The sequence below is a fragment of the Mauremys mutica genome, chromosome 5 (genome assembly GCF_020497125.1).
Source record: "Mauremys mutica isolate MM-2020 ecotype Southern chromosome 5, ASM2049712v1, whole genome shotgun sequence".
NCBI classification, from domain to species: domain Eukaryota; kingdom Metazoa; phylum Chordata; order Testudines; family Geoemydidae; genus Mauremys; species Mauremys mutica.
The window spans coordinates 15,636,505-15,657,039 of NC_059076.1; the positions used below are offsets into that span (position 1 = coordinate 15,636,505).

General features: G+C 43.0%; 3 protein-coding genes and 1 long non-coding RNA gene across 4 annotated transcripts; 1 reads left to right on the plus strand and 3 right to left on the minus strand.

Moving 5' to 3' along the window:
- Positions 1–288: 288 nt before the first annotated feature.
- Positions 289–2,972, minus strand: LOC123371478 (interleukin-8-like). Its single transcript, XM_045019151.1, has 4 exons — positions 2,823–2,972; positions 1,808–1,943; positions 964–1,047; positions 289–437 (listed from the first exon to the last, which is right to left on the minus strand). Exons 1-4 carry the CDS (start codon positions 2,884–2,886, stop codon positions 407–409), a joined length of 315 nt encoding a protein of 104 aa, XP_044875086.1. The 5' UTR covers positions 2,887–2,972; the 3' UTR covers positions 289–406.
- Positions 444–19,359, plus strand: LOC123371480. The gene is made up of 3 exons (XR_006579806.1): positions 444–607; positions 13,181–13,183; positions 19,254–19,359. It is a non-coding gene; the product is annotated as an uncharacterized LOC123371480 (long non-coding RNA).
- Positions 14,192–17,147, minus strand: LOC123371476 (interleukin-8-like). Its single transcript, XM_045019148.1, has 4 exons — positions 16,984–17,147; positions 15,935–16,070; positions 14,923–15,006; positions 14,192–14,386 (listed from the first exon to the last, which is right to left on the minus strand). The coding sequence occupies exons 1-4, from the start codon at positions 17,045–17,047 to the stop codon at positions 14,356–14,358; spliced, it is 315 nt and encodes a 104-aa protein (XP_044875083.1). The 5' UTR covers positions 17,048–17,147; the 3' UTR covers positions 14,192–14,355.
- Positions 18,213–20,277, minus strand: LOC123371479 (interleukin-8-like). The gene is made up of 3 exons (XM_045019152.1): positions 20,125–20,277; positions 19,611–19,694; positions 18,213–19,085 (listed from the first exon to the last, which is right to left on the minus strand). The coding sequence occupies exons 1-3, from the start codon at positions 20,256–20,258 to the stop codon at positions 19,055–19,057; spliced, it is 249 nt and encodes an 82-aa protein (XP_044875087.1). The 5' UTR covers positions 20,259–20,277; the 3' UTR covers positions 18,213–19,054.
- Between the last annotated feature and the right edge of the window lie 258 nt (positions 20,278–20,535).

Sequence of the window (20,535 nt, forward strand, 5' to 3'; positions counted from 1 at the left end):
AACTGTTGCCAGTTTGCTGCTCTAACTGGGAAAGAGACAGGCTTGCAATAAATACAGCTGTGCTGCAAGTGCATTGCACTCATACAACCCTGTTCAGCTTCAGTGGTTTCCAAAGGGTCTTCATTTCCCTCAGCAAATCACTTTTCCCCATCCAGTGCTTTCAGCTGCAGAAAGTGGCATATCCCATGCACAACTGAGCCTTTTTTTAAAAAAACACTCCTAAAATGAAGCACCTCAATAAATAAATACCTAAATAGAAAATAGACACTGCTAGCTGGAGTCTGCCTGAAAGCATGTTAACAGAAGGAGGTGGGCTGCTTGCAGATGGACTGGCATTTTCACAGAGATGTTTCCTTCAAGGGGAAACTGGAGGAGAACCTCCGAGATTTTTCTTCTTTGGTTTCTCTTAGCGTTTTGCCTCAGCATTGGCTTGAGCTCTGTAAAGAGGGGGAGAAAAGGAACAGCTTAGAAACCTGCTCATGGAACAATTCTCACTAGTTAGAACCTGAGAACTCTTGGGGCTCTGAGCCTGCTCTCAACCATATCAGTGAAACTTCATTAACTTGGACATAGTTACTCTTGGTTCACACCAAAGGAAAATCAAGTGGTGGGGACGACACCCTGGTGTTTCAGAAGCACTGAGGACCTGTGAGTCCAATTGTCTCCAGAAGGAGTTGTAGCTGCCCAGTATATGTGGCCATTATCAGTGACCTCCCCAAGCTCACACAGGAAGTCTAGGGCAGAGCAGGAAACAAGAAGAACCTAGTTCTATAATCTAACCACTAGGCCACCTTTAAGGTAGGATATGGTGATTATTTATTTACTGGATTGAGAGAGACAAGTTTGGGGAAGATTACTATGCCCTGAGAAGAGGTCACTCTTGAGCAGTTTGAGCTAAGGAACCACCTAGCTATTCTTTGAAAATAATTTTTTCATGAAATCCTTCTGAGAATGACGACTCACTTGTCCAAAATTGCTTTAATGATGATCTTCACCCATTGAGCAGTGGGATCCAAGCACACTTCTCTGCCATCCTTGAGAGTAGCGCTGCAAAGAAGGAAAACAAAGGTCAGGCATCTATCGACTTGGTGGACTCTGTGGACTCTCATCAGGGTATCTTTCAACCTTTTGAACTACAGGCATGGCTGGTGTCAATTGATATAATTCCATTGACTTCACTAGACAGCTACACCATTTTACACTAGCTGAGGATCTGGCCCTACATTTGTTTGCTTAAAAATGTTCCAGGTGTGCAAATAAAAAATAATCTCCCTCCCCCTATATATATACATTCAAGTTTTTTTTTTTTTTTAATATTGCCTGGTATCTCTCTCTCTCTCTGGACGTGTATATATATAAAATGTCTTTGCCTGCGTTGGTATTGCTTTTTACATAAAGGGCTGAATCCTGCATTCCTCTGTCAGGGAAACCACTTATGTACTCAGTGGAGAATTTTCAGTGGGAGTTTTGCCTGCAGAAGGACTGGAGGAATTGGGGTGAAAGGTTGTATTGGGTATTAATAATTTTTCCTGTCCTTCTAATGCAGGTTCTAGCACTCTATAGATAATGCCCATTATTCCCCATGGGTATTTGTATTTCCACCCCAGAGATCCTGGACACTATGAAAAGCAAAGTGCAATACCTAAAATTACATCTTTAGAAAGACTAAAAATCACTCTTAGGGAGTCTCCCTGGGTGGTGTGGGCGTGCTAGTGTTTCCTACCCTTTTGAAAACTCCTGGACCAGTACAAGGCAAAGCAGTCTCCTCCTAGTTTAGTAGCAGGTAGCATTTTGCAAAACTACTTACATGATTTCAGTGTTCTGGCAGTGAGGTCCGCTTGGGGTCAGCTTCACATCCCGAATGTTCCTGGGAGGGATGAACTTGGAATGCAGCTCGATGCACTGGCACCGGAGCTCATTCCCCATCCTTTCCAGACTCATCCCTGGAAAAAAACAAGAGTTGTGTCGGGTTAGCTGAGTATCTCGCCATCTATACATGTGAAGCAGAGGGCTTGGTTTTGCTTGTTGCTTGATCAGACATGCTTGCTCTCTGTTTTTTTCACAAGGGTCTTGGCTAAAAGGTTACCTTGGTCCTCACCTCTAAAAGCTAATTATGAAAAGGTATGGAGAGCAGTTGATGCTGCTGCAAAATAATGTTTGGATTTGTTTTTAAAGACAATTCTAAGTCACCAGTTTTTCTTTTTTAAACCTGCTCTTGCTTGGCCAGATTCTGATCTAGTTACAGTGATGATGAGCCTAGATTTAAAATCATGTAACTGAGGCTAAGAACTGGCTCCTTGCTTTTCTTCAGTTTTGAGGACTATTTGTGATCTTGTTCTGTGCTCCTATTGCTTATTCCCCACTCCAAGTTAAACCCTCCTGTGTTTGAGACAAGCAAGAGGCGCAGATGAACATTGTAATCAGAGGAGCCCGCCTTCAGCCTGTCTTTAGAACCAGGGGAAAAGCAGATAGTGAGAATGAGGCAGAAGCATAACTTTCTATAGCAAAGAGACTGTTTCTCAAAATTTTCCACCAGGTGTCAGTCACTGCTCTGAAGAGCTGCTGATTTACAGCTCTCTCAAATAGGGTGACTAGACAGCAAATGTGAAAAATCGGGACGGGGCTGGAGGGAAATAGGAGCTTATATAAGAAAAAGACCCAAACATCGGGGCATCTGGTCACCCTACTCTCAAATGAAGATTGTTTGTTTGAAAAACTTTTAACAACATTTTAAAAATAAGCCTAAAATGAAAATGTCTCTCCAGGCATAATATGCGCATAACTAATCAAAGTCCTGTGAGCCCGAGGAAGGATTTTCTTACCTTCTGACACCGCTGCGTAGGTTAGGAAAAGAGCCAAGACAGCAGCAACCAACTTGCCGTTCATGATGAGAGGTGAGACGAGCTTCCCTCTTGGATTCTTCTGGCTCTGCTTGCTAGGAAGGAGCAGTGAGCTCTCTTGTTGTCTCGGGAGGTTTCTGATGTCTGAGCTGTGGAACCAACCCTCTTATATACCGTCCTGGGGCGTGCGAGGCAGCACCGGCTTCAGATTGTGTCAGGAAATTCCAAAACTGTGCAAGATGCTATTGCAAAATGAGTCACATGTCTGTGGGTAAAACCCCTTCCTAGATGGCCCTGAAATTAGTTCGTTATCGTTCCAATCACGCTCCTTGTGAATGGATTAAATATAAAAGATATACAACATCGCCATGTAGTTAGATCAGTGTAACTGGTGGGTTTCTATAACTCATTATTATTATTTTTTTATTATTAATATGACTATCCCTTTATATTCTTTTGTCTTATCATGTGGCAGGTTAAGAAGACATTCAACTCTTGAGTTTCCCTGAGCATTTCTTTGATTGGATATTCTGGGAGGGTTAGTAGAGTTAGCTCCTACTTTTCTCTGTACATTGATTTTGAACACCTGAAATCCTGGCCTCATTGAAATCAAGGTCAAAACTCCAAATTGACTTAAATGGGGCCAGGAGTTTTGACCCTCTGTTTGTAGGATATAGTCTTAGTCTTATTCTCTGGCATTTTTTTTTCCTCCACACCCTAACCAGGAGTTTTCCTCTAACACAATAGTGCTCTGTAGTGTCCTCAATGTCTGTTGGATCTCCTCATGCATAGTAAGGTATGTTCAGGGCTTGGTCAAAAGCAAAATCCTATGACTCTTTTTTTTGTAAACTTTGTCTAAAAGTTACTAGTATGGTGAACGGTTATCAGATGAACAGACTTGTTCCCGGCCACTCTGGGGCCAAGTTCTGAGGAGTGTGAGGAGTAATGGAGAGACTGAGACAGTAGTGGGCAAGTGGAAAGCATCTGCCCCTGGCTGACTCCGCATGGCCTGCGGCAAGGTGTTCTACAGGGCCACACCACCCGTGGATTCCCTCCATTTCTATCATCTCACTGCTAGTACTCTGACAGGAGTATGCTCAGGCCTGCAAGCTTAGACCTACGCTGCCCTCAAAAAGATTTGCCAGTATAGCTGAACTGGCAATGCTACACTGCCAAATGAGTCTAGTGTAGATGCAACTTATATCGGCAAAAGAGGGCTGTTGTCAGTGTAGCTTATACTGGTTCCCTGAACAAAATTAGCTATGCTGACATAAGGACTTGTTTGCCAGGATAACTGAACCTACACTTTTCAGAGTGGTAGCCGTGTTCATCTGTATCAGCAAAAACAACGAGGAGTCCTTGTGGCACCTTAGAGACTAACAAATATATTTGGGCATAAGCTTTCGTGGGCTAGACCCCACTTCATCAGATGCATGGAGTGGAAAATACAGGAACAGGTATAAATACATGAAAAGATGTGAGTTGCTTTACCAAGTGTGAGCTCAGTCTAATGAGACAATTCAATTGACAGCAGAATTCCAAGGGAGGAAAAATAACTTTGGAAGTGGTAATATGTGGCCCATTTCAGACAGTTGGCAATAAGGTGTGAGTAACAGTAGGGGGAAATTAGTATTGGGGAAATTAGGTTTAGGTTTTGTAATGACCCAACCACTCCCTGTCTTTATTCAGGCCTAATCTGATGGTGTCCAGTTTGCAAATTAATTCCAGTTCTGCAGTTTCACATTGGAGTCTGTTTCTGAAGTTTTTTTGTTGAAGAATTGCCACTTTTAGGTCTGTTAGTGAGTGACCAGGGAGACTGAAGTGTTCTCCTACTGGTTTGGAATGTTGTGATTCCTGATGTCAGATCTGTGTCCATTTATTCTTTTGCGTAGAGACTGTCTGGTTTGGCCAATGTACACGGCAGAAGGACATTGCTGGCACATGATGGCATATATCACATTGGTAGATGTGCAGGTGAACGAACCCTGGTGGCGTGGCTCATGTGGTTAGGTCCTATGATGGTGTCCCTTGAATAGATATGTGGACAGAGTTGGCACCGGGGTTTGTTGCAGGGTTTTGTTCCTAGGTTGGTGTTTTTGTTGAGTGGTGTGTAGTTGCCGGTGAGTATTTGCTTCAGGTTGGGGGGCTGTCTGTAAGCGAGGACTGGCCTGTCCCCCAAGGTCTGTGAGAGTGAGGGATTGTCCTTCAGGATAGGTTGTAGATCCTTAATGATGTGCTGGAGAGGTTTCAGTTGGGGGCTGTAGGTGACGGCTAGTGGCGTTCTGTAACTTTCTTTATTGGGCCTGTCCTGTAGTAGGAGACTTCTGGGTACTCTTCTGGCTCTGTCAACCTGTTTCTTCACTTCACCAGGTGGGTATTTTACTTTTAAGAACGCTTGATAGAGATCCTGTAGGTGTCTGTCTCTGTCTGAGGGATCAAAGCAAATGCGGTTGTATCTTAGAGATTGGCTGTAGACAGTGGATCATGTGATGTGGTCCGGATGAAAGCTGGAGGCATGTAGGTAAGTATAGCGGTCAGTAGGTTTCCGGTATAGGGTGGTGGTTATGTGACCCTCGCTTATTAGCACTGTAGTGTCCAGGAAGTGGACCTCTTGTGTGGACTGGTCCAGGCTGAGGTTGATGGTGGGGTGCAAATTGTTGAAATCTTGGTGGAATTCATCAAGGGCCTCCTTCCCATGGGTTCAGATGAAGATGTCATCAACGTAGCACAAGTAGAGTTGGGGCGTAAGGGGACGAGAGCTGAGGAAGCGTTGTTCTAAGTCAGCCATAAAAATGGTGTCATACTGTGGGACTATGCAGGTACCCATAGCAGTCCTGCTGATTTGAAGGTATACATTGTCCTCACCCACAACCATTTCACATTTGGGGACAAAGTCTCAAAGTTCAGCCTCCAGGTTTGCCGTGATGGTATCGAGGATGCTATTCCTGATTGCTTGTAGTCAATCTTTGTGTGGGATGTTGGTGTAGAGGGCTTCCACATCCATAGTGGCCAGAATGGTGTTTTCTGAAAGATTGCCGATAGATTCTCAGGAAGTCAGTGGTGTCTCGAACATAGCTGGAAGTGCTGGTAGTGTAGGGCCTGAGGAGAGAGTCTACATAGCCAGATAATCCTGCTGTCAGGGTGCCAATGCCTGAGATGATAGGGCATCTACGGTTTGGGGTAGCAGATAGAATACCCCTGGTCAGGGCTCCAGGGGTGTGTCAGTGTAGATTTGTTGTGTTTCTTTAGGGACTTTCTTGAGAAGATGTTGTAGTTTCTTTAGGGCTTTTGCCAGTTTAGAAATGTTTTAAAAATTCATTCCCCTAAGGGACTTTAGTTTCTAGTGTAGACCTGGCCTTAATCTGACATTTATTCCCAATGCCAAACAAGCTCACAAGATATCCACTCTTATGACATATTCCCAGGAGCACAAGTAATCCCACCTGTAGGATAACTGAGGTAAGTAGGTACAACCAAACACTTCTAACTGATAGGGATCTGTACATTGAACAGCTGCCTTTTGGATGATACCTTTTTCTGGTTTATTTTATGCCAGTATGTGTCAGCTGTTAGTCAGGACGCATTTAGATTGCAATACGTATCAGTTCTCTGTTTGTTATATCCCTTTGTAGTATTTACTTAAGGAATAACCATAGTTCTGTGTGTCTGTCTTATTGCTGACAATGAACAATTAGGAGTCACAGCTGTCCCTTTACGGGGGTTCATTTAGAAAAGAATGGTAGATCAGCTCTTATTTTATCTCAATTGTATATTCTGTCCCGATCAAGGGCCAAGAAATGTCAACTATTTTTTGCATGTAGTGTACCGGGAGTTGAAGTCTATAAAGCATAACTTAGGAAATAGCTACTTTTTCCTCTCGGAATGTGGCTGGTGAACCATAGTAATGATCTGAACCACAGTGCTTAATTGAACGAATTTCCATGATGGAAAGAATAGCAGAACTAAGGGCAAGCGCATCACAGTGAATCTGATTCCTACACCAGTTTGTGGCCTTCATCTTCTCCTGTGCTGGGGCAGCCGTGTGCCACTCCAGCGGTGTGCACCTGCCCTGAAAGCCTGGCTTCCCAGCAAGATCATTCCATCGCTGGGGAATTGCTAAGCGGCCCATGTAAAGCCTCCTAGCAGCTCTTGGGAGGGTTTCTGCCACTGCCTGTGAATTTTAGGCTGCTCGTACTTGCGGCGGGACACCAGCTCAGTTCAGAGCTGCTTCCAGATTGGGAGTGGGGGGTGTGATGACGTAAAAGCGAGTGAAGCCGACTTTTCCACTCTCCCTACACAGCAGCACTCAGGGCCAGCTTTTTAAAGGCTACTAAGCGTTAGGTGCCTAATAGAATTTTCAGAAGCACCCAGATGCCTACATCCCCGGGGAGAGGCACAGCACAAATGAGTCTAGGAGCCTAAAGATGAAGGTAGGTGCCTAGTTGGATTTTCAACAGCGCCTAATCAGGCTAAATGCCTAACTCTCCTTGAAACCAACAGAATTAGGCACCTAACCTGCTTAAGTGTATGTGAAAATCCCATTAGAAGCCTCAATACCCCTGTAAATCTCGCCTTGAGTGCATCTGACTCAGCGGAGGTACACTCCTGATTGATATCAGTATAGGTGAGATCTGAATCAGTTTCCTCTTCTTGAGCTACTGGGCTCTTTAAAAAGCCAACAAAAAAAAAGTAACTGGAGAGAACATAACGCTTTACAAATTGATTTTGTGACTCAGGCCAGTTACTTGGTTTTGCAAGACTATTTCGGGGATTATTGATAGAGGGAGAAAACATTGCATTTCCAACATTGCAATGCAGAGCATTTTATCTTTAGCAAGATAACAAGAGTCAAGCACCTTGGCTATATCTGCCTGCAGGACAAATGACTGACATCTGGAGCGAGGTCAAGTCCATCTAGCCACTTAAAAAAAGAGAGAGGGAGAGAGCGAAGTTCTTTTGGAGACCTAGCCCATGTGTCTAAAAGAATTACTGGATTTCCACATAAGTGCAGCAGTGACTACTATCAAAGCAAGGTTCAGGAAGCTGAAGAGCTGAACTAATCGAATTTCAAATATCCGAGTCAGGGCTGGATTAAGGTTATGAGGGGCCTACGGCTAATGGGAGGGTAGAGCCTAAATGTGAATGACATATTGCAAACAAAATTATGAAGTCATCAAACATTTTTTCTACACACATTTACATATTTTTATTTCTGTAGAATTAACAAGTTTATTCTAGTCTCACAACACTCAATTCTCCAAACAGATACTTCCGAGTAAGAGGTAGCACAAATGATGCTACGCTGTCCTTCTCTTAGATAGTGGAGTGCTCCTCTGAATGAGGACGAACACTGCAACATTAACAAACTTAATCTAAAGCCTTTCAGCTTTTGAATGACTAGGAGTTTACAAAAGAGAGCTATTCCCTGTTGTGTTCTCTGTCCCACTGAACAAAAAAGACTTCATTGAAAACCAGCATCTTTCAAAAGAACAATCTAGCCGAGGCTGCTGTAGTGACACCCTTGTTACACCAGGCCTGGGGTTTGTTTACAAGGCTGGTGTAGAATGAAGGGAAAGCTTCCTGTTTTGTTTACATGTGTAAATCAAGCAGACCTTGCTTATTTTTTTTCCTTAAAGTGCTCAGATTCTGCTTATACCAAGTGTGGAAAAGAAGATGGGACCAAAATCTATTCTTGTGCAAAAGTCTGTTCTCCCTGAAGTCAATAAGACTACACAGGTGTAACTGTCAGCAGGAATTGGCTGTGATCTCATTCTCTTCTCGAATCACACACATTCCGTGTTTACCCAACATTTTCCACTTGGGAAAGAACTTAGTTTGAGTTGGGGGGCAGAAGAATGAGGACTAACTTCAGGTTTATTAAGCTTTTAAGTTTTTTTGGAATGAAACTTAAAAGAAATCAAATGTGAGGTACTTGTATGATGGATTGAACGGCTAGAGAACCAGCATAACCGGCCTTTAGCCTATTCAGCCAGTCTTCCTATCATAGCCTGCTAAGAAGTGGATTTAAAATCCTTGAGAGAGAAACCTACCACATTGTGTGCTGAGCTTCCTCCAGTGCTTTTGCAACCCCTTAAAAGTACAAAGCTGCGTTGGCCTGTGGAACTAGGCTGAGCATAAGGAAAGAACTTGGTTGCCTGTGCATCCCAGTACAGAAAAATACATCAAAGAAAAAAATTGGATGTCTTTGATTTTGAGTAGAGTGCAATGCAGTATTGAACACAGGGCATCATAAACCTGAAGCCCCTCAATGGAAGGCTCTGTAAAACTTAAAAGGACTGGTATCCAGAATGGGAGGTTTGGTTCTGTTTTGCCTACAAATGTGCAGGAGTTTGTTCCTTTGACATGGAAGAGGCAATCGTTCTGGCTGGAGCTGGACAGAGTGTGTGCAGGTTCTGTGCAAGCTTCTCACCTTGCCTCTCTGGTACTCCCTCTTCCCCTGCCTCCTTCTTCCCCCACCCCCCCACCCCCCAGCACTCACCAGCTGTCCAGAAATGGGACCCAGCATACCCAGAAGATGACAGTGATGGCACTAGGACCGAGGAGGCAGTGTCCTGGTGCCCTGCCAGCCTCAGCTGAGGAGAGGGACAGAGGGAGCTTCTTCCCTCCCTGACAGCTAAGCAGAGCTCCGGAGAAATCAGGGATGAGGAGAGCGGGGGTGGGGGACGACAGTGCCTGCTCAAACTACCCCCACGGCTGGCATGGGTTTCTGTGGTAACTGGATTTTTAGTGTCTGGTCACCAGTGTTAACTGGATCCCTGGCAGTGTGTTCCTGGAGCGCAGGGAGATGCAGCAGGCTGCCGGCTGAGCTCCTTCCAAGCCATGGGGCCTGCTTTGCCTTTCCTGCTGGCAGGAGCGCTCCAGCAGCTCCCTCCCCATCCCCAGGCCCAGGCCATGCCCCCGGCCTGACCAGAGGGGCCTAAAAATAGGAGGCCCTAAGGCTATCGCCTTATGAGCCTATGGGTTAATCCAGCCCTCATCAGAGTTGGGTCTGAACCAAAAATCCCAGATCTCAATTTCCTCAAGTGTGGAGATGTTCAGATCCTAATTTTTCAATTTGTACCTCTCTAGTAAAAAATCTCATTGTTATTGCTAATGGATGAAAATGTTACTTGATTCCCCATATAATAACTTGCATGCTACGCTGTCCAGGGCTTCCTTATATAGGGAAAGCAAGCAGAGCTTGTAGGCAGAGGTGGGGGGAAGAAATGGGAGATAAAACAGGAAGAGGAAGTAAAACCATAAAATACTAATAATCTCAATAACACATGCATCCGACAAAGTGGGTATTCACCCTTGAAAGCTCATTCTCCAATACGTCTGTTAGTCTGTAAGGTGCCACAGGACTCTTTGCTGCTTTTACAGATGACGACTAACTCGGCTACCCCTCTGATACTTAAGAATCTCTTGTTTATTAAAACAGTTTTTTAAAATTAAATAAATATTAAGAATCAGGAATTTCAAAGCACTCTGTTAGGTTTACTTAAACAGCAGTCTAATCAGATTCCAGAGTGCTCCATTCAGCAGCCCCCCCTCCTATGCTCTGTCACCCGACTTTTAAACATAAGTGCCATGTAGAAAGTTTTTTTTGCAGCAATGTATAATCGCTTCAACTATTCCAGACCCTTTTAGCAGTGAAAAGAACAGCAGTTTACCATGCCTCCAGTTTATTTATATGGCTATGCCTCAGAACTGATTAATGCCTGAGACGCTGCATTAAAAATGGTGATAATTTACTTTGACCAAGAAATAAGCCAAGTTGCAAATATTTGAGTCACTCTAACATCTACACTATATAAATCCCTTACTATCAAGCAGTAGGAGAAATGTATTGCATGGAAAAAATTTTCAAATTCATAAACTTAATATTTGCTTAAAGAAATGTAACGCAGGTGAGCATTTGGTTAAATATTTGATTAATTAAGAACAAAACCCTGTCACCGCCTCCCAAGCATTATGCAGGCGAAGATGTTTTGGTTCATCTAACTCACGTGAATCAGGAGCCGTGTTCATTTAGGGCCAGTTACTGTCACCATTACTCACACGGAATAGTATCTTACTCCACAGGTTGTTGCATTGATTTCAGTGGGATTATTTGCAGAGTGTGATACTGGTGCTGAATCTGGCCCTTAGAAGGAAACTTGAGATGAGGTGTATCCATTGGGTAACAGAGCATTGTTTCACTAGCTCAGGGGTAGGCAACCTATGGCACATGTGCCAAAGGCGGCACGTGAGCTGATTTTCAGTGATACTGACACTGCCCGGGTCCTGGCCATTGGTCTGGGGGGGCTCTGCATTTTAATTTAATTTTAAATGAAGCTTCTTAAACATTTTAAAAAAACTTATTTACTTTACATACAACAATAGTTTAGTGATATATTATAGACTTATAGAAAGAGACCTTCTAAAAACAATAAAATTATTACTGGCACGCAAAACCTTAAATCAGAGTGAATAAATGAAGACTCAGCACAGCACTTCTGAAAGGTTGCCAACCCCTGAACTAGCTTCAAATTCCCTTTTAATACATCTGAAAGGTTGATCCTATGTGGCTTTTTCTGTAATGTACGGTGATGGTGCTTAAAGAGAGAGAGAGATAGAAACTGCTTGTGGTAATAGCTCTTGTGTTTCCAGATGGGTGAAACCTATGGTTTACCAACCACAGTGACAGTGCCTCATATACTCAAGCGGTAGAACACCAATAGTTTTCCCCATCAGTCATGCATACGGGGCACTTTTTTTTTTAATTGGCCAGCCACAGACTTAAATACAAACAAAAAAGAATCAAAGGACACACTGTCTAGTTAGATTTGATCAATTCATATCCGCTAAGGTCAACTATGTTGAAGCCAGGCCCTCAGCTGGTGGGAATCAGTTATCTCCATTGATTTGAATGATGCTACACCAATTTACACCAGCTCAGGCTCTGTCACATAGAGAAAAAAGGTAAAAAATACAAAGCTAACCATTTTTTCTCTTCAAACATCTTTAGTATAAATGGAGTTTAAAAATACTGCATACTACACTATAGAACAATTCCTGCTCCCAAGGGCAACAAATCAGTAGAGTCCTGCCTGGATACAAAGTTTGTATCTGCATCTGATCCACAAGTATGGTCCATGTTGGATATGCGGATGCAGATATCCATGGATATAAAATGAATATCCACAGATTTGCAGGGCTCTACAGATCAGGAGCGGATTCTCAAGCAGGAGTGGCAGAAGTTGGAGCAGGGGCATGTTGGGTTTGTGCACCATTAATGCAGCACAGCTGTACAATTCCCCTTGTGTGTTGGTATGTAGGGGTAGGCTGGGGAGGCGGAGGCTAGAGTTTGATGGAACAGCGTCTGTGGGAGGGAAGGAGGCAGAAGCAGAGGATCTGGCATTACCTGGATCTTCCAGGTTTCCATCCACAGCAGCAGCAGGATACTAAGGCCATGGAGGCTATTCCAGCCATGGTTGTAGCAATCACATCTGGGTTTTTGACTTTTCTGAAGTTCAGAGGTGTTCAAGTCTCTGGTTTTGGTTTGTCTCACTTTGTAAGAGGGCCAGCCACTAAATTTGGATCTATACCTAAGTTTGGATACAACGTGTTAGTGTGGACTGGCTTATTTCTCCAGTTATTGTTGCAAAACTTGGTCATCTCACCAATATGATACTTAACTAAAACTCTTTTAGAGCATCTGTTGCTACTCCCTTGGAATTGCTGTGACTAAATATTATTTGTTCACTCCTTTGTATCTCTGAATTTTATTGCTACTTAATACTGCTTTTGGGGAAAGTACAAAAATGATCATAGACCCTTTGAATACACGGAGTTCGATCAGTTGAGGAGGCGCAGAGTCAGAAACAGTATCGTAGTTTAGGATAAATGGAGTTTGCCCACTTCTCTTTTTGGAGAATATTAAGTTATTTTAGGTGTTTAGCCCTTTTTTACCACTACAGCACTGCTCAGAAATATTTCTAATCATGTTCCCTCAAAAACCAGTATTAGAAACCATCTGTTACTAATTCACGATAGTCCTTCTGTTCCTGTGAATCCAGCAACGCTAGGCAAGTTGCTTGGATATTCAGCCAGTCTTCCTATCATAGACTGCAGTTTTCTAAAGTCCAAAGCTAAAATATTTCTGACTACTAACAATATGCCTGTCTGGAAACAAATGCTTCACTGCACCACATCAGAACCCTGATGCCAGGAATGGATCCTCTATTTACTGACTCATGGAGCTCATCTGCACTCAACAGGTTTGCCCATGAATTCAGTAGGAGAAATGATGCTATATAGCAGTGGTTCTCAACCAGGGATATGGAGAGGTCTTCCAGGGGGTACTTCAACTCATCTAGATATTTGCACAGTTTTACAACAGGCTACATAAAAAGCACTAGTGACATCAGTCCAAACTAAAATTTCATACACACACTCACTTGTTTATTCTGCTCTGGATGTGATACTGAAATGTAAACACCATATTTATATGCCAATTGATTAATTTTATAATTATATGGTAAAGTGAGAAAATAAGCAATGTGTCAGTAACGGTGTGGCTGTGACCTTTGGATATTTATGTCTGATTTTTGTAAGCAAGTAGTTTTTAAGTGAGGTGAAACTTGGGGAATGCAGGATGAATCAGACTCCTGGAAGAGGTGCAGTAGTCGTGAAAGGTTGAGAGCCATTGCTATAAGGAGCAGCCACCCCCACAGTCTCAACATAAATCATCCCTTTCAGAACTGTGGAGACCAAACCCCATGGAGCACCCAGAGAAGAGGGTTCGGAGTGTGCATGGCATTGAGCCACCAGAACAGGACCAGTGTGTTCTGCACCCTCTGCTCATTTGGCCATCATTTTGAGAAATGCCAATTTAGCCCTAACTGGGTTACTTCCACCTGCTGCAAATCTGCAGTTGAGCTCAACCTGAGTCTGGAAACTGGGCAGTGATACACAAGAACGCTCATACTGCATCTGACCAAAGGTCCATCTAGCCGTGTACCCTGTCTTCTAACAGTGACCAATGCCAGGTGCCCCAGAGGGAATGAACAGAAGAGGTAACCATCAAGTGATCGATCCTGTCGCTCATTCCCAGCTTCAGGCAAACAGAGGCTAGAGACACCATCCCTGCCCATCCTGGCTAATAGCCATTGAGGGACCCATCCTCCAGGAATGTAGTTAGTTTTTTTTTTTAAACCTTGATATTTTTATACCATGACCTTTTCTGATGACAAAGGTCAAGCCAAGTGCCAACAACTATGAAACAGAACACAACTTTTTTTTAAGCATATAGTTTAATGTAAAAATGATTGAATTCCAAAGTGCACAGGAATAAAAAAATTGCAACATGAGCCTCAATTTATTTTATTCAATGAATGGAAAAAAATGTTAATTAATTAACATAACAAAATCTTAACATACACAACAGCAGGAATGTGAAATATTCACAGAGATGTTTCCTTCAAGGGGAAACTGGAGGAGAACATCTGAGATTTTTCTTCTTTGGTTTCTCTTAGCGTTTTGCCTCAGCATTGTCTTGAGCTCTGTAAAGAGGGGGAGAAAAGGAACAGCTTAGAAACCTGCTCATGGAACAATTCTCACTAGTTAGAACCTGAGAATTCTTGGGGCTCTGAGCCTGCTCTCAACCATATCAGTGAAACTTCATTAACTTGGACATACTTACTCTTGGTTCACACCAAAGGAAAATCAAGTGGGGCGGGGGGGGGGGAGACACCCTGGTTTTTCAGAAGCACTGAGCACCTGTGAGTCCAATTATCTCCAGAAGGAGTTGCAGCTGCCCAGTATATGTGGCCATTATCAGTGACTTCCCCCAAGCTCACACAGGAAGTCTGGGGCAGAGCAGGGAACAAGAAGAACCTAGTTCCATAATCTAACCACTAGGCCACCTTCAAGGTAGGATATGGTGATTATTTATTTACTGGATTGAGAGAGACAAGTTTGGGGAAAGATTACTATGCCCTGAGAAGAGGTCACTCTTGAGCAGTTGGTGCTAAGGAACCACCTAGCTATTCTTTGAAAATAATTTTTTCATGAAATCCTTCTGAGAATGATGACTCACTTGTCCAAAATTGCTTTCATGATGATCTTCACCCATTGAGCAGTGGGATCCAAGCACACTTCTCTGCCGTCCTTGAGAGTAGCGCTGCAAAGAAGGAAAACAAAGGTCAGGCATCTATTGACTTGGTGGACTCTCATCAGGGTATCTTTCAACATACACAACAGCAGGAATGTGAAATATTCACAGAGATGTTTCCTTCAAGGGGAAACTGGAGGAGAACATCTGAGATTTTTCTTCTTTGGTTTCTCTTAGCGTTTTGCCTCAGCATTGTCTTGAGCTCTGTAAAGAGGGGGAGAAAAGGAACAGCCTTTTCAACCTTTTAAACTAAAGGCACGGCTGGTGTCAATTGATATAGTTCCATTGACTTCACTAGAGAGCTACGCCAATTTACACTAGCTGAGGATCTGGCCCTACATTTGTTTCCTTTAAAATGTTCCAGGTGTGCAAAAAAAAAAATCATCTCCCTCCCCCTATATATATGCATTGAAGTTTTTGTTTTTTTTTAATATTGCCTGGTATCTCTCTCTCTCTCTCTCTCTCTCTCTGGACGTGTGTATATATAGAAAATGTCTTTGCCTGCATTGATATTGCTTTTTACATAAAGGGCTGAATCCTGCATTCCTCTGTCGGGGAAACCACTTATGTATTCAGTGGAGAATTTTCAGTGGGAGTTTTGCCTGCAGAAGGACTGGAGGAATTGGGTTGAAAGGTTGTATTGGGTATTAATAAGTTTTCCTGTCCTTCTAATGCAGGTTCTAGCACTCTATAGATAATGCTCATTATTCCCCATGGGCATTTGTATTTCCACCCCAGAGATCCTGGACACTATGAAAACAAAGTGCAATACCTAAAATTACATCTTTAGAAAGACTAAAAATCACTCTTAGGGAGTCTCCCTGGGTGGTGTGGGCCTGCTAGTGCTTCCCACCCCTTAGAAAACTCCTGGACCAGCACAAGGCAAAGCAGTCTCCTCCTAGTTTAGCAGCAGGTAGCATTTTGCAAAACTACTTACATGATTTCAGTGTTCTGGCAGTGAGGTCCGCTCGGGGTCAGCTTCATATCCTGAATGCTCCTGGGAGGGATGAACTTGGAATGCAAGTCGATGCACTGGCATTTGAGCTCATTCCCCATCCTTTCCAGACTCATCCCTGGAAAAAAACAAGAGTTGTGTCGGGTTAGCTGAGTATCTCGCCATCTATACATGTGAAGCAGAGGGCTTGGTTTTGCTTGTTGCTTGATCAGACATGCTTGCTCTCTATTTGTTTTTTTCCCACAAGGGTCTTGGCTAAAAGGTTACCTTGGTCCTCACCTCTAAAAGCTAATTATGAAAAGGTATGGAGAGCAGTTGATGCTGCTGCAAAATAATGTTTGGATTTGTTTTTAAAGACAACTCTAAGTCACCAGTTTTTCTTTTTTAAACCTACTCTTGCTTGGCCAGATTCTGATCTAGTTACAGTGATGATGAGCCTAGATTTAAAATCATGTAACTGAGGCTAAGATCTGGCTCCTTGCTTTTCTTCAGTTTTGAGGACTATCTGTGATCTTGTTCTGTGCTCCTATTGCTTATTCCCCACTCCAAGTTAAACCCTCTGGTGTTTGAGACAAGCAAGAGGCGCAGATGAACATTGTAATCAGAGGAGCCCGCCTTCAGCCTGTCTTTAGAACCAGGGGAAAAGCAGATAGTGAGAATGAGGCAGAAGCCTAACTTTCTATAGCAAAGAGACTGTTTCTCAACATTTTCCACCAGGTGTCAGTCACTGCTCTGAAGAGCTGCTGATTTACAGCTCTCTCAAATAGGGTGACTAGACAGCAAATGTGAAAAATCGGGACGGGGCTGGAGGGAAATAGGAGCTTATATAAGAAAAAGACCCAAAAATCGGGACTGTCCCTATAAAATCAGAACATCTGGTCACCCTACTCTCAAATGAAGATTGTTTGTTTGAAAAACTTTTAACAAGACCTCAACTTTTAAAAAATAAGCCTAAAATGAAAATGTCTCTCCAGGGATAATATGCGCATAATTAAGCAAAGTCCTGTGAGCCCGAGGAAGGATTTTCTTACCTTCAGACACCGCTGCGTAGGTTAGGAAAAGAGCCAAGACAGCAGCAACCAACTTGCCGTTCATGATGAGAGGTGAGACGAGCTTCCCTCTTGGATTCTTCTGGCTCTGCTTGCTAGGAAGGAGCAGTGAGCTCTCTTCTTGTCTTGGAGGTTTCTGATGTCTGAGCTGTGGAACCAACCCTCTTATATACTGTCCTTGTGCGTGCGAGGCAGTACTGGGTTTAGCTTGTGTCAGGAAATTCCAAAATGTTGCAAAATGCTATTGCAAAATGAGTCACATGGCTGTGGGTAAAACCCCTTCCTAGATGGCCCTGAACTTAGTTCGTTATCCTTCCAATCACGCGCCTTGTGAATGGATTAAATATAAAAGATGTACAACATCGCCGTGTAGTTAGATCAGTGTAACTGGTGGGTTTCTATAACTCATTATTCTTTTATTATTAATATGACTATCCCTTTATATTCCTTTGTCTTATCATGTGGCTGGTTAAGAAGACATTCAATTCTTGAGTTTCCCTGAGCATTTCTTTGATTGGATATTCTGGGAGGGTTAGTAGAGTTAGCTCCTACTTTTCTCTGTACATTGATTTTGAACACCTGAAATCCTGGCCCCACTGAAATCAAGGTCAAAACTCCAAATTGACTTCAATGGGGCTAGGAGTTTTGACCCTCTGTTTGTAGGATATAGTCTTATTCTCTGGCATTTTTTTCCTCCACACCCTAACCAGGAGTTTTCCTCTAACACAATAGTGCTCTGTAGTGTCCTCAATGTCTATTGGATCTCCTCATGCATAGTAAGGTATGTTCAGGGCTTGGTCAAAAGCAAAATCCTATGACTCTTTTTTTGTATATTGAGTTGAGCTCAACCTGAGTCTGGAAACTGGGCAGTGATACACAAGAACGCTCATACTGCATCTGACCAAAGGTCCATTTAGCCCTGTACCCTGTCTTCTAACAGTGACCAATGCCAGGTGCCCCAGAGGGAATGAACAGAACAGGTAACCATGAAGTGATCCATCCTGTCGCTCATTCCCAGCTTCAGGCAAACAGAGGCTAGAGACACCATCCCTGCCAATCCTGGCTAATAGCCATTGATGGACCCATCCTCCAGGAATTTAGCTAGTTTTTTTTAAACCTTGATATTTTTATACCATGACCTTTTTCTGATGACAAAGATCAAGCCAAGAGCCCACAACTATGAAACAGAACACATCTATTTCGTTTTTTTAAGCATATAGTTTAATGTAAAAATGATTGAATTCCAAAGTGCACAGGAATAAAAAAATTGCAACATGAGCCTCAACATTTTTTCCATTCATTGAATAAAATAAATAAAATAATTAACATAACAAAATCCTAACACACACAACAGCAGGAATGTGAAATATTCTATCTTCATAAGGAATTAACATATTAGAATCCAGATGAATCAAAAATCACTTAAATAGTTTAGTTTTTTCTATTCAAATATTATCTTTTTAAATAGAGAGCGAGAGAAAAAACATTCATGTGCTATAGCACAATACATAATGCTCCCCAAATAACAGCACTTTGGCTGCTTCATTTCGGAAAGCCACAGAACCCCAGGCAGTAGCCAGCCTCAGGCTGGCTCTGACTCACGGTGCTGTTGATGCAACATACCCGTGCAGGGGAGGGGTAACTGTTGCCAGTTTGCTGCTCTAACAGGGAAAGAGCCAGGCTTACAATAAATACAGCTGTGCTGCAAGTGCATTGCACTCAGACAGCCCTGTTCAGCTTCAGTGGTTTCCAAAGGGTCTTCATTTCCGTCAGCAAATCACTTTTCCCCATCCAGTGCTTTCAGCTGCAGAAAGTGGCATATCTCATGCACAACTGAGCTTTTTTTTTTAAAAAAAAAAAACACTCCTAAAATGAAGCACCTCAATAAATAAATACATAAATAGAAAATAGGTACTGCTAGCTGGAGTCTGCCTGAAAACATGTTAACAGAAGGAGGTGGGCTGCTTGCAGATGGACTGGCATTTTCACAGAGATGTTTCCTTCAAGGGGAAACTGGAGGAGAACCTCCGAGATTTTTCTTCTTTGGTTTCTCTTAGCGTTTTGCCTCAGCATTGGCTTGAGCTCTGTAAAGAGGGGGAGAAAAGGAACAGCTTAGAAACCTGCTCATGGAACAATTCTCACTAGTTAGAATCTGAGAACTCTTGGGGCTCTGAGCCTGCTCTCAACCATATCAGTGAAACTTTATTAACTTGGACATGATTTTCCTTTGGTGTGAACCAAGAGTAACTAAGTGGGGGGGGGGACGACACCCTGGTTTTTCAGAAGCACTGAGCACCTGTGAGTCCAATTGTCTCCAGAAGGAGTTGCAGCTGCCCAGTATATGTGGCCATTATCAGTGACTTCCCCAAGCTCACACAGGAAGTCTGGGGCAGAGCAGGGAACAAGAAGAACCTAGTTCCATAACCTAACCACTAGGCCACCTTCAAGGTAGGATATGGTGATTATTTATTTACTGGATTGAGAGAGACAAGTTTGGGGAAAGATTACTATGCCCTGAGAAGAGGTCACTCTTGAGCAGTTTGAGCTAAGGAACACCTAGTTATTCTTCTAAATTTTTTCATGAAATCCTTCTGAGAATGACGACTCACTTGTCCAAAATTGCTTGAATGATGATCTTCACCCATTGAGCAGTGGGATCCAAGCACACTTCTCTGCCGTCCTTGAGAGTAGCGCTGCAAAGAAGGAAAACAAAGGTCAGGCATCTATTGACTCTGTGGACTCTCATCAGGGTATCTTTCAACCTTTTAAACTACAGGCATGGCTGGTGTCAATTGACATAGTTCCATTGACTTCACTAGAGAGCTACGCCAATTTACACTAGCTGAGGATCTGGCCCTACATCATTTGTTTGCTTAAAAATGTTCCAGGTGTGCAAAAATCATCTCCCTCCCCCTATATATATGCATTCAAAGTATCTCTCTCTGTATGTGTGTATATATAAAATGTCTTTGCTTGATTTTGATATTGTGTTTTCCATAAAGGGCAGTCTCCCTGAGTGTTGTGGGCCTGCTATCGCTCCTCACCCCTTTGCTTTGTGCTGGTCCAGGAGTTTTCAGTCTCCTCCTAGTTTAGCAGCAGGTAGAATTTTGCAAAACTACTTACATGATTTCAGTGTTCTGGCAATGAGGTCCGCTCGGGGTCATCTTCACATCCCGAATGCTCCTGGGAGGGATGAACTTGGAATGCAGCTCGATGCACTGGCATCGGAGCTCATTCCCCATCCTTGCCAGACTCATCCCTGGAAAAGATTAAGAGTTGTGTCGGGTTAGCTGAGTATTTCACCATCTATACATGTGAAGCAGAGGGCTTGGTTTTGCTTGATCAGACATGCTTGCTCTGTTTCTTCACAAGGGTCTTGGCTAAAAGTTTACCTTGGTCCTCGCCTCTAAAAGCTAATTATGAAAAGATATGGAGAGCAATTGATGCTGCTGCAAAATAATGTTTGGATTTGTTTTTTTAAAGACAATTCTAAGTCACTGGGAGAGGCGGGGGTTGCTTTGGTTTGGTTTTTTT

Excerpts from the sequence above, each read along its gene's own strand:
- LOC123371478 (XM_045019151.1), bottom strand. The coding sequence starts at position 2,886 with ATGAACGGCAAGTTGGTTGCTGCTGTCTTGGCTCTTTTCCTAACCTAC. Across the intron at positions 1,048-1,807 it reads TGCCAGAACACTGAAATCAT|CGCTACTCTCAAGGATGGCA; the intron begins GTAAGTAGTTTT and ends CCTTCTTTGCAG. Across the intron at positions 438-963 it reads ATTAAAGCAATTTTGGACAA|AGCTCAAGCCAATGCTGAGG; the intron begins GTGAGTCGTCAT and ends CCCTCTTTACAG.
- LOC123371476 (XM_045019148.1), bottom strand. The coding sequence starts at position 17,047 with ATGAACGGCAAGTTGGTTGCTGCTGTCTTGGCTCTTTTCCTAACCTAC. Across the intron at positions 16,071-16,983 it reads CTACGCAGCGGTGTCTGAAG|GGATGAGTCTGGAAAGGATG; the intron begins GTAAGAAAATCC and ends GTTTTTTTCCAG. Across the intron at positions 15,007-15,934 it reads TGCCAGAACACTGAAATCAT|CGCTACTCTCAAGGACGGCA; the intron begins GTAAGTAGTTTT and ends CCTTCTTTGCAG.
- LOC123371479 (XM_045019152.1), bottom strand. The coding sequence starts at position 20,258 with ATGAGTCTGGCAAGGATGGGGAATGAGCTCCGATGCCAGTGCATCGAG. Across the intron at positions 19,695-20,124 it reads TGCCAGAACACTGAAATCAT|CGCTACTCTCAAGGACGGCA; the intron begins GTAAGTAGTTTT and ends CCTTCTTTGCAG. Across the intron at positions 19,086-19,610 it reads ATTCAAGCAATTTTGGACAA|AGCTCAAGCCAATGCTGAGG; the intron begins GTGAGTCGTCAT and ends CCCTCTTTACAG.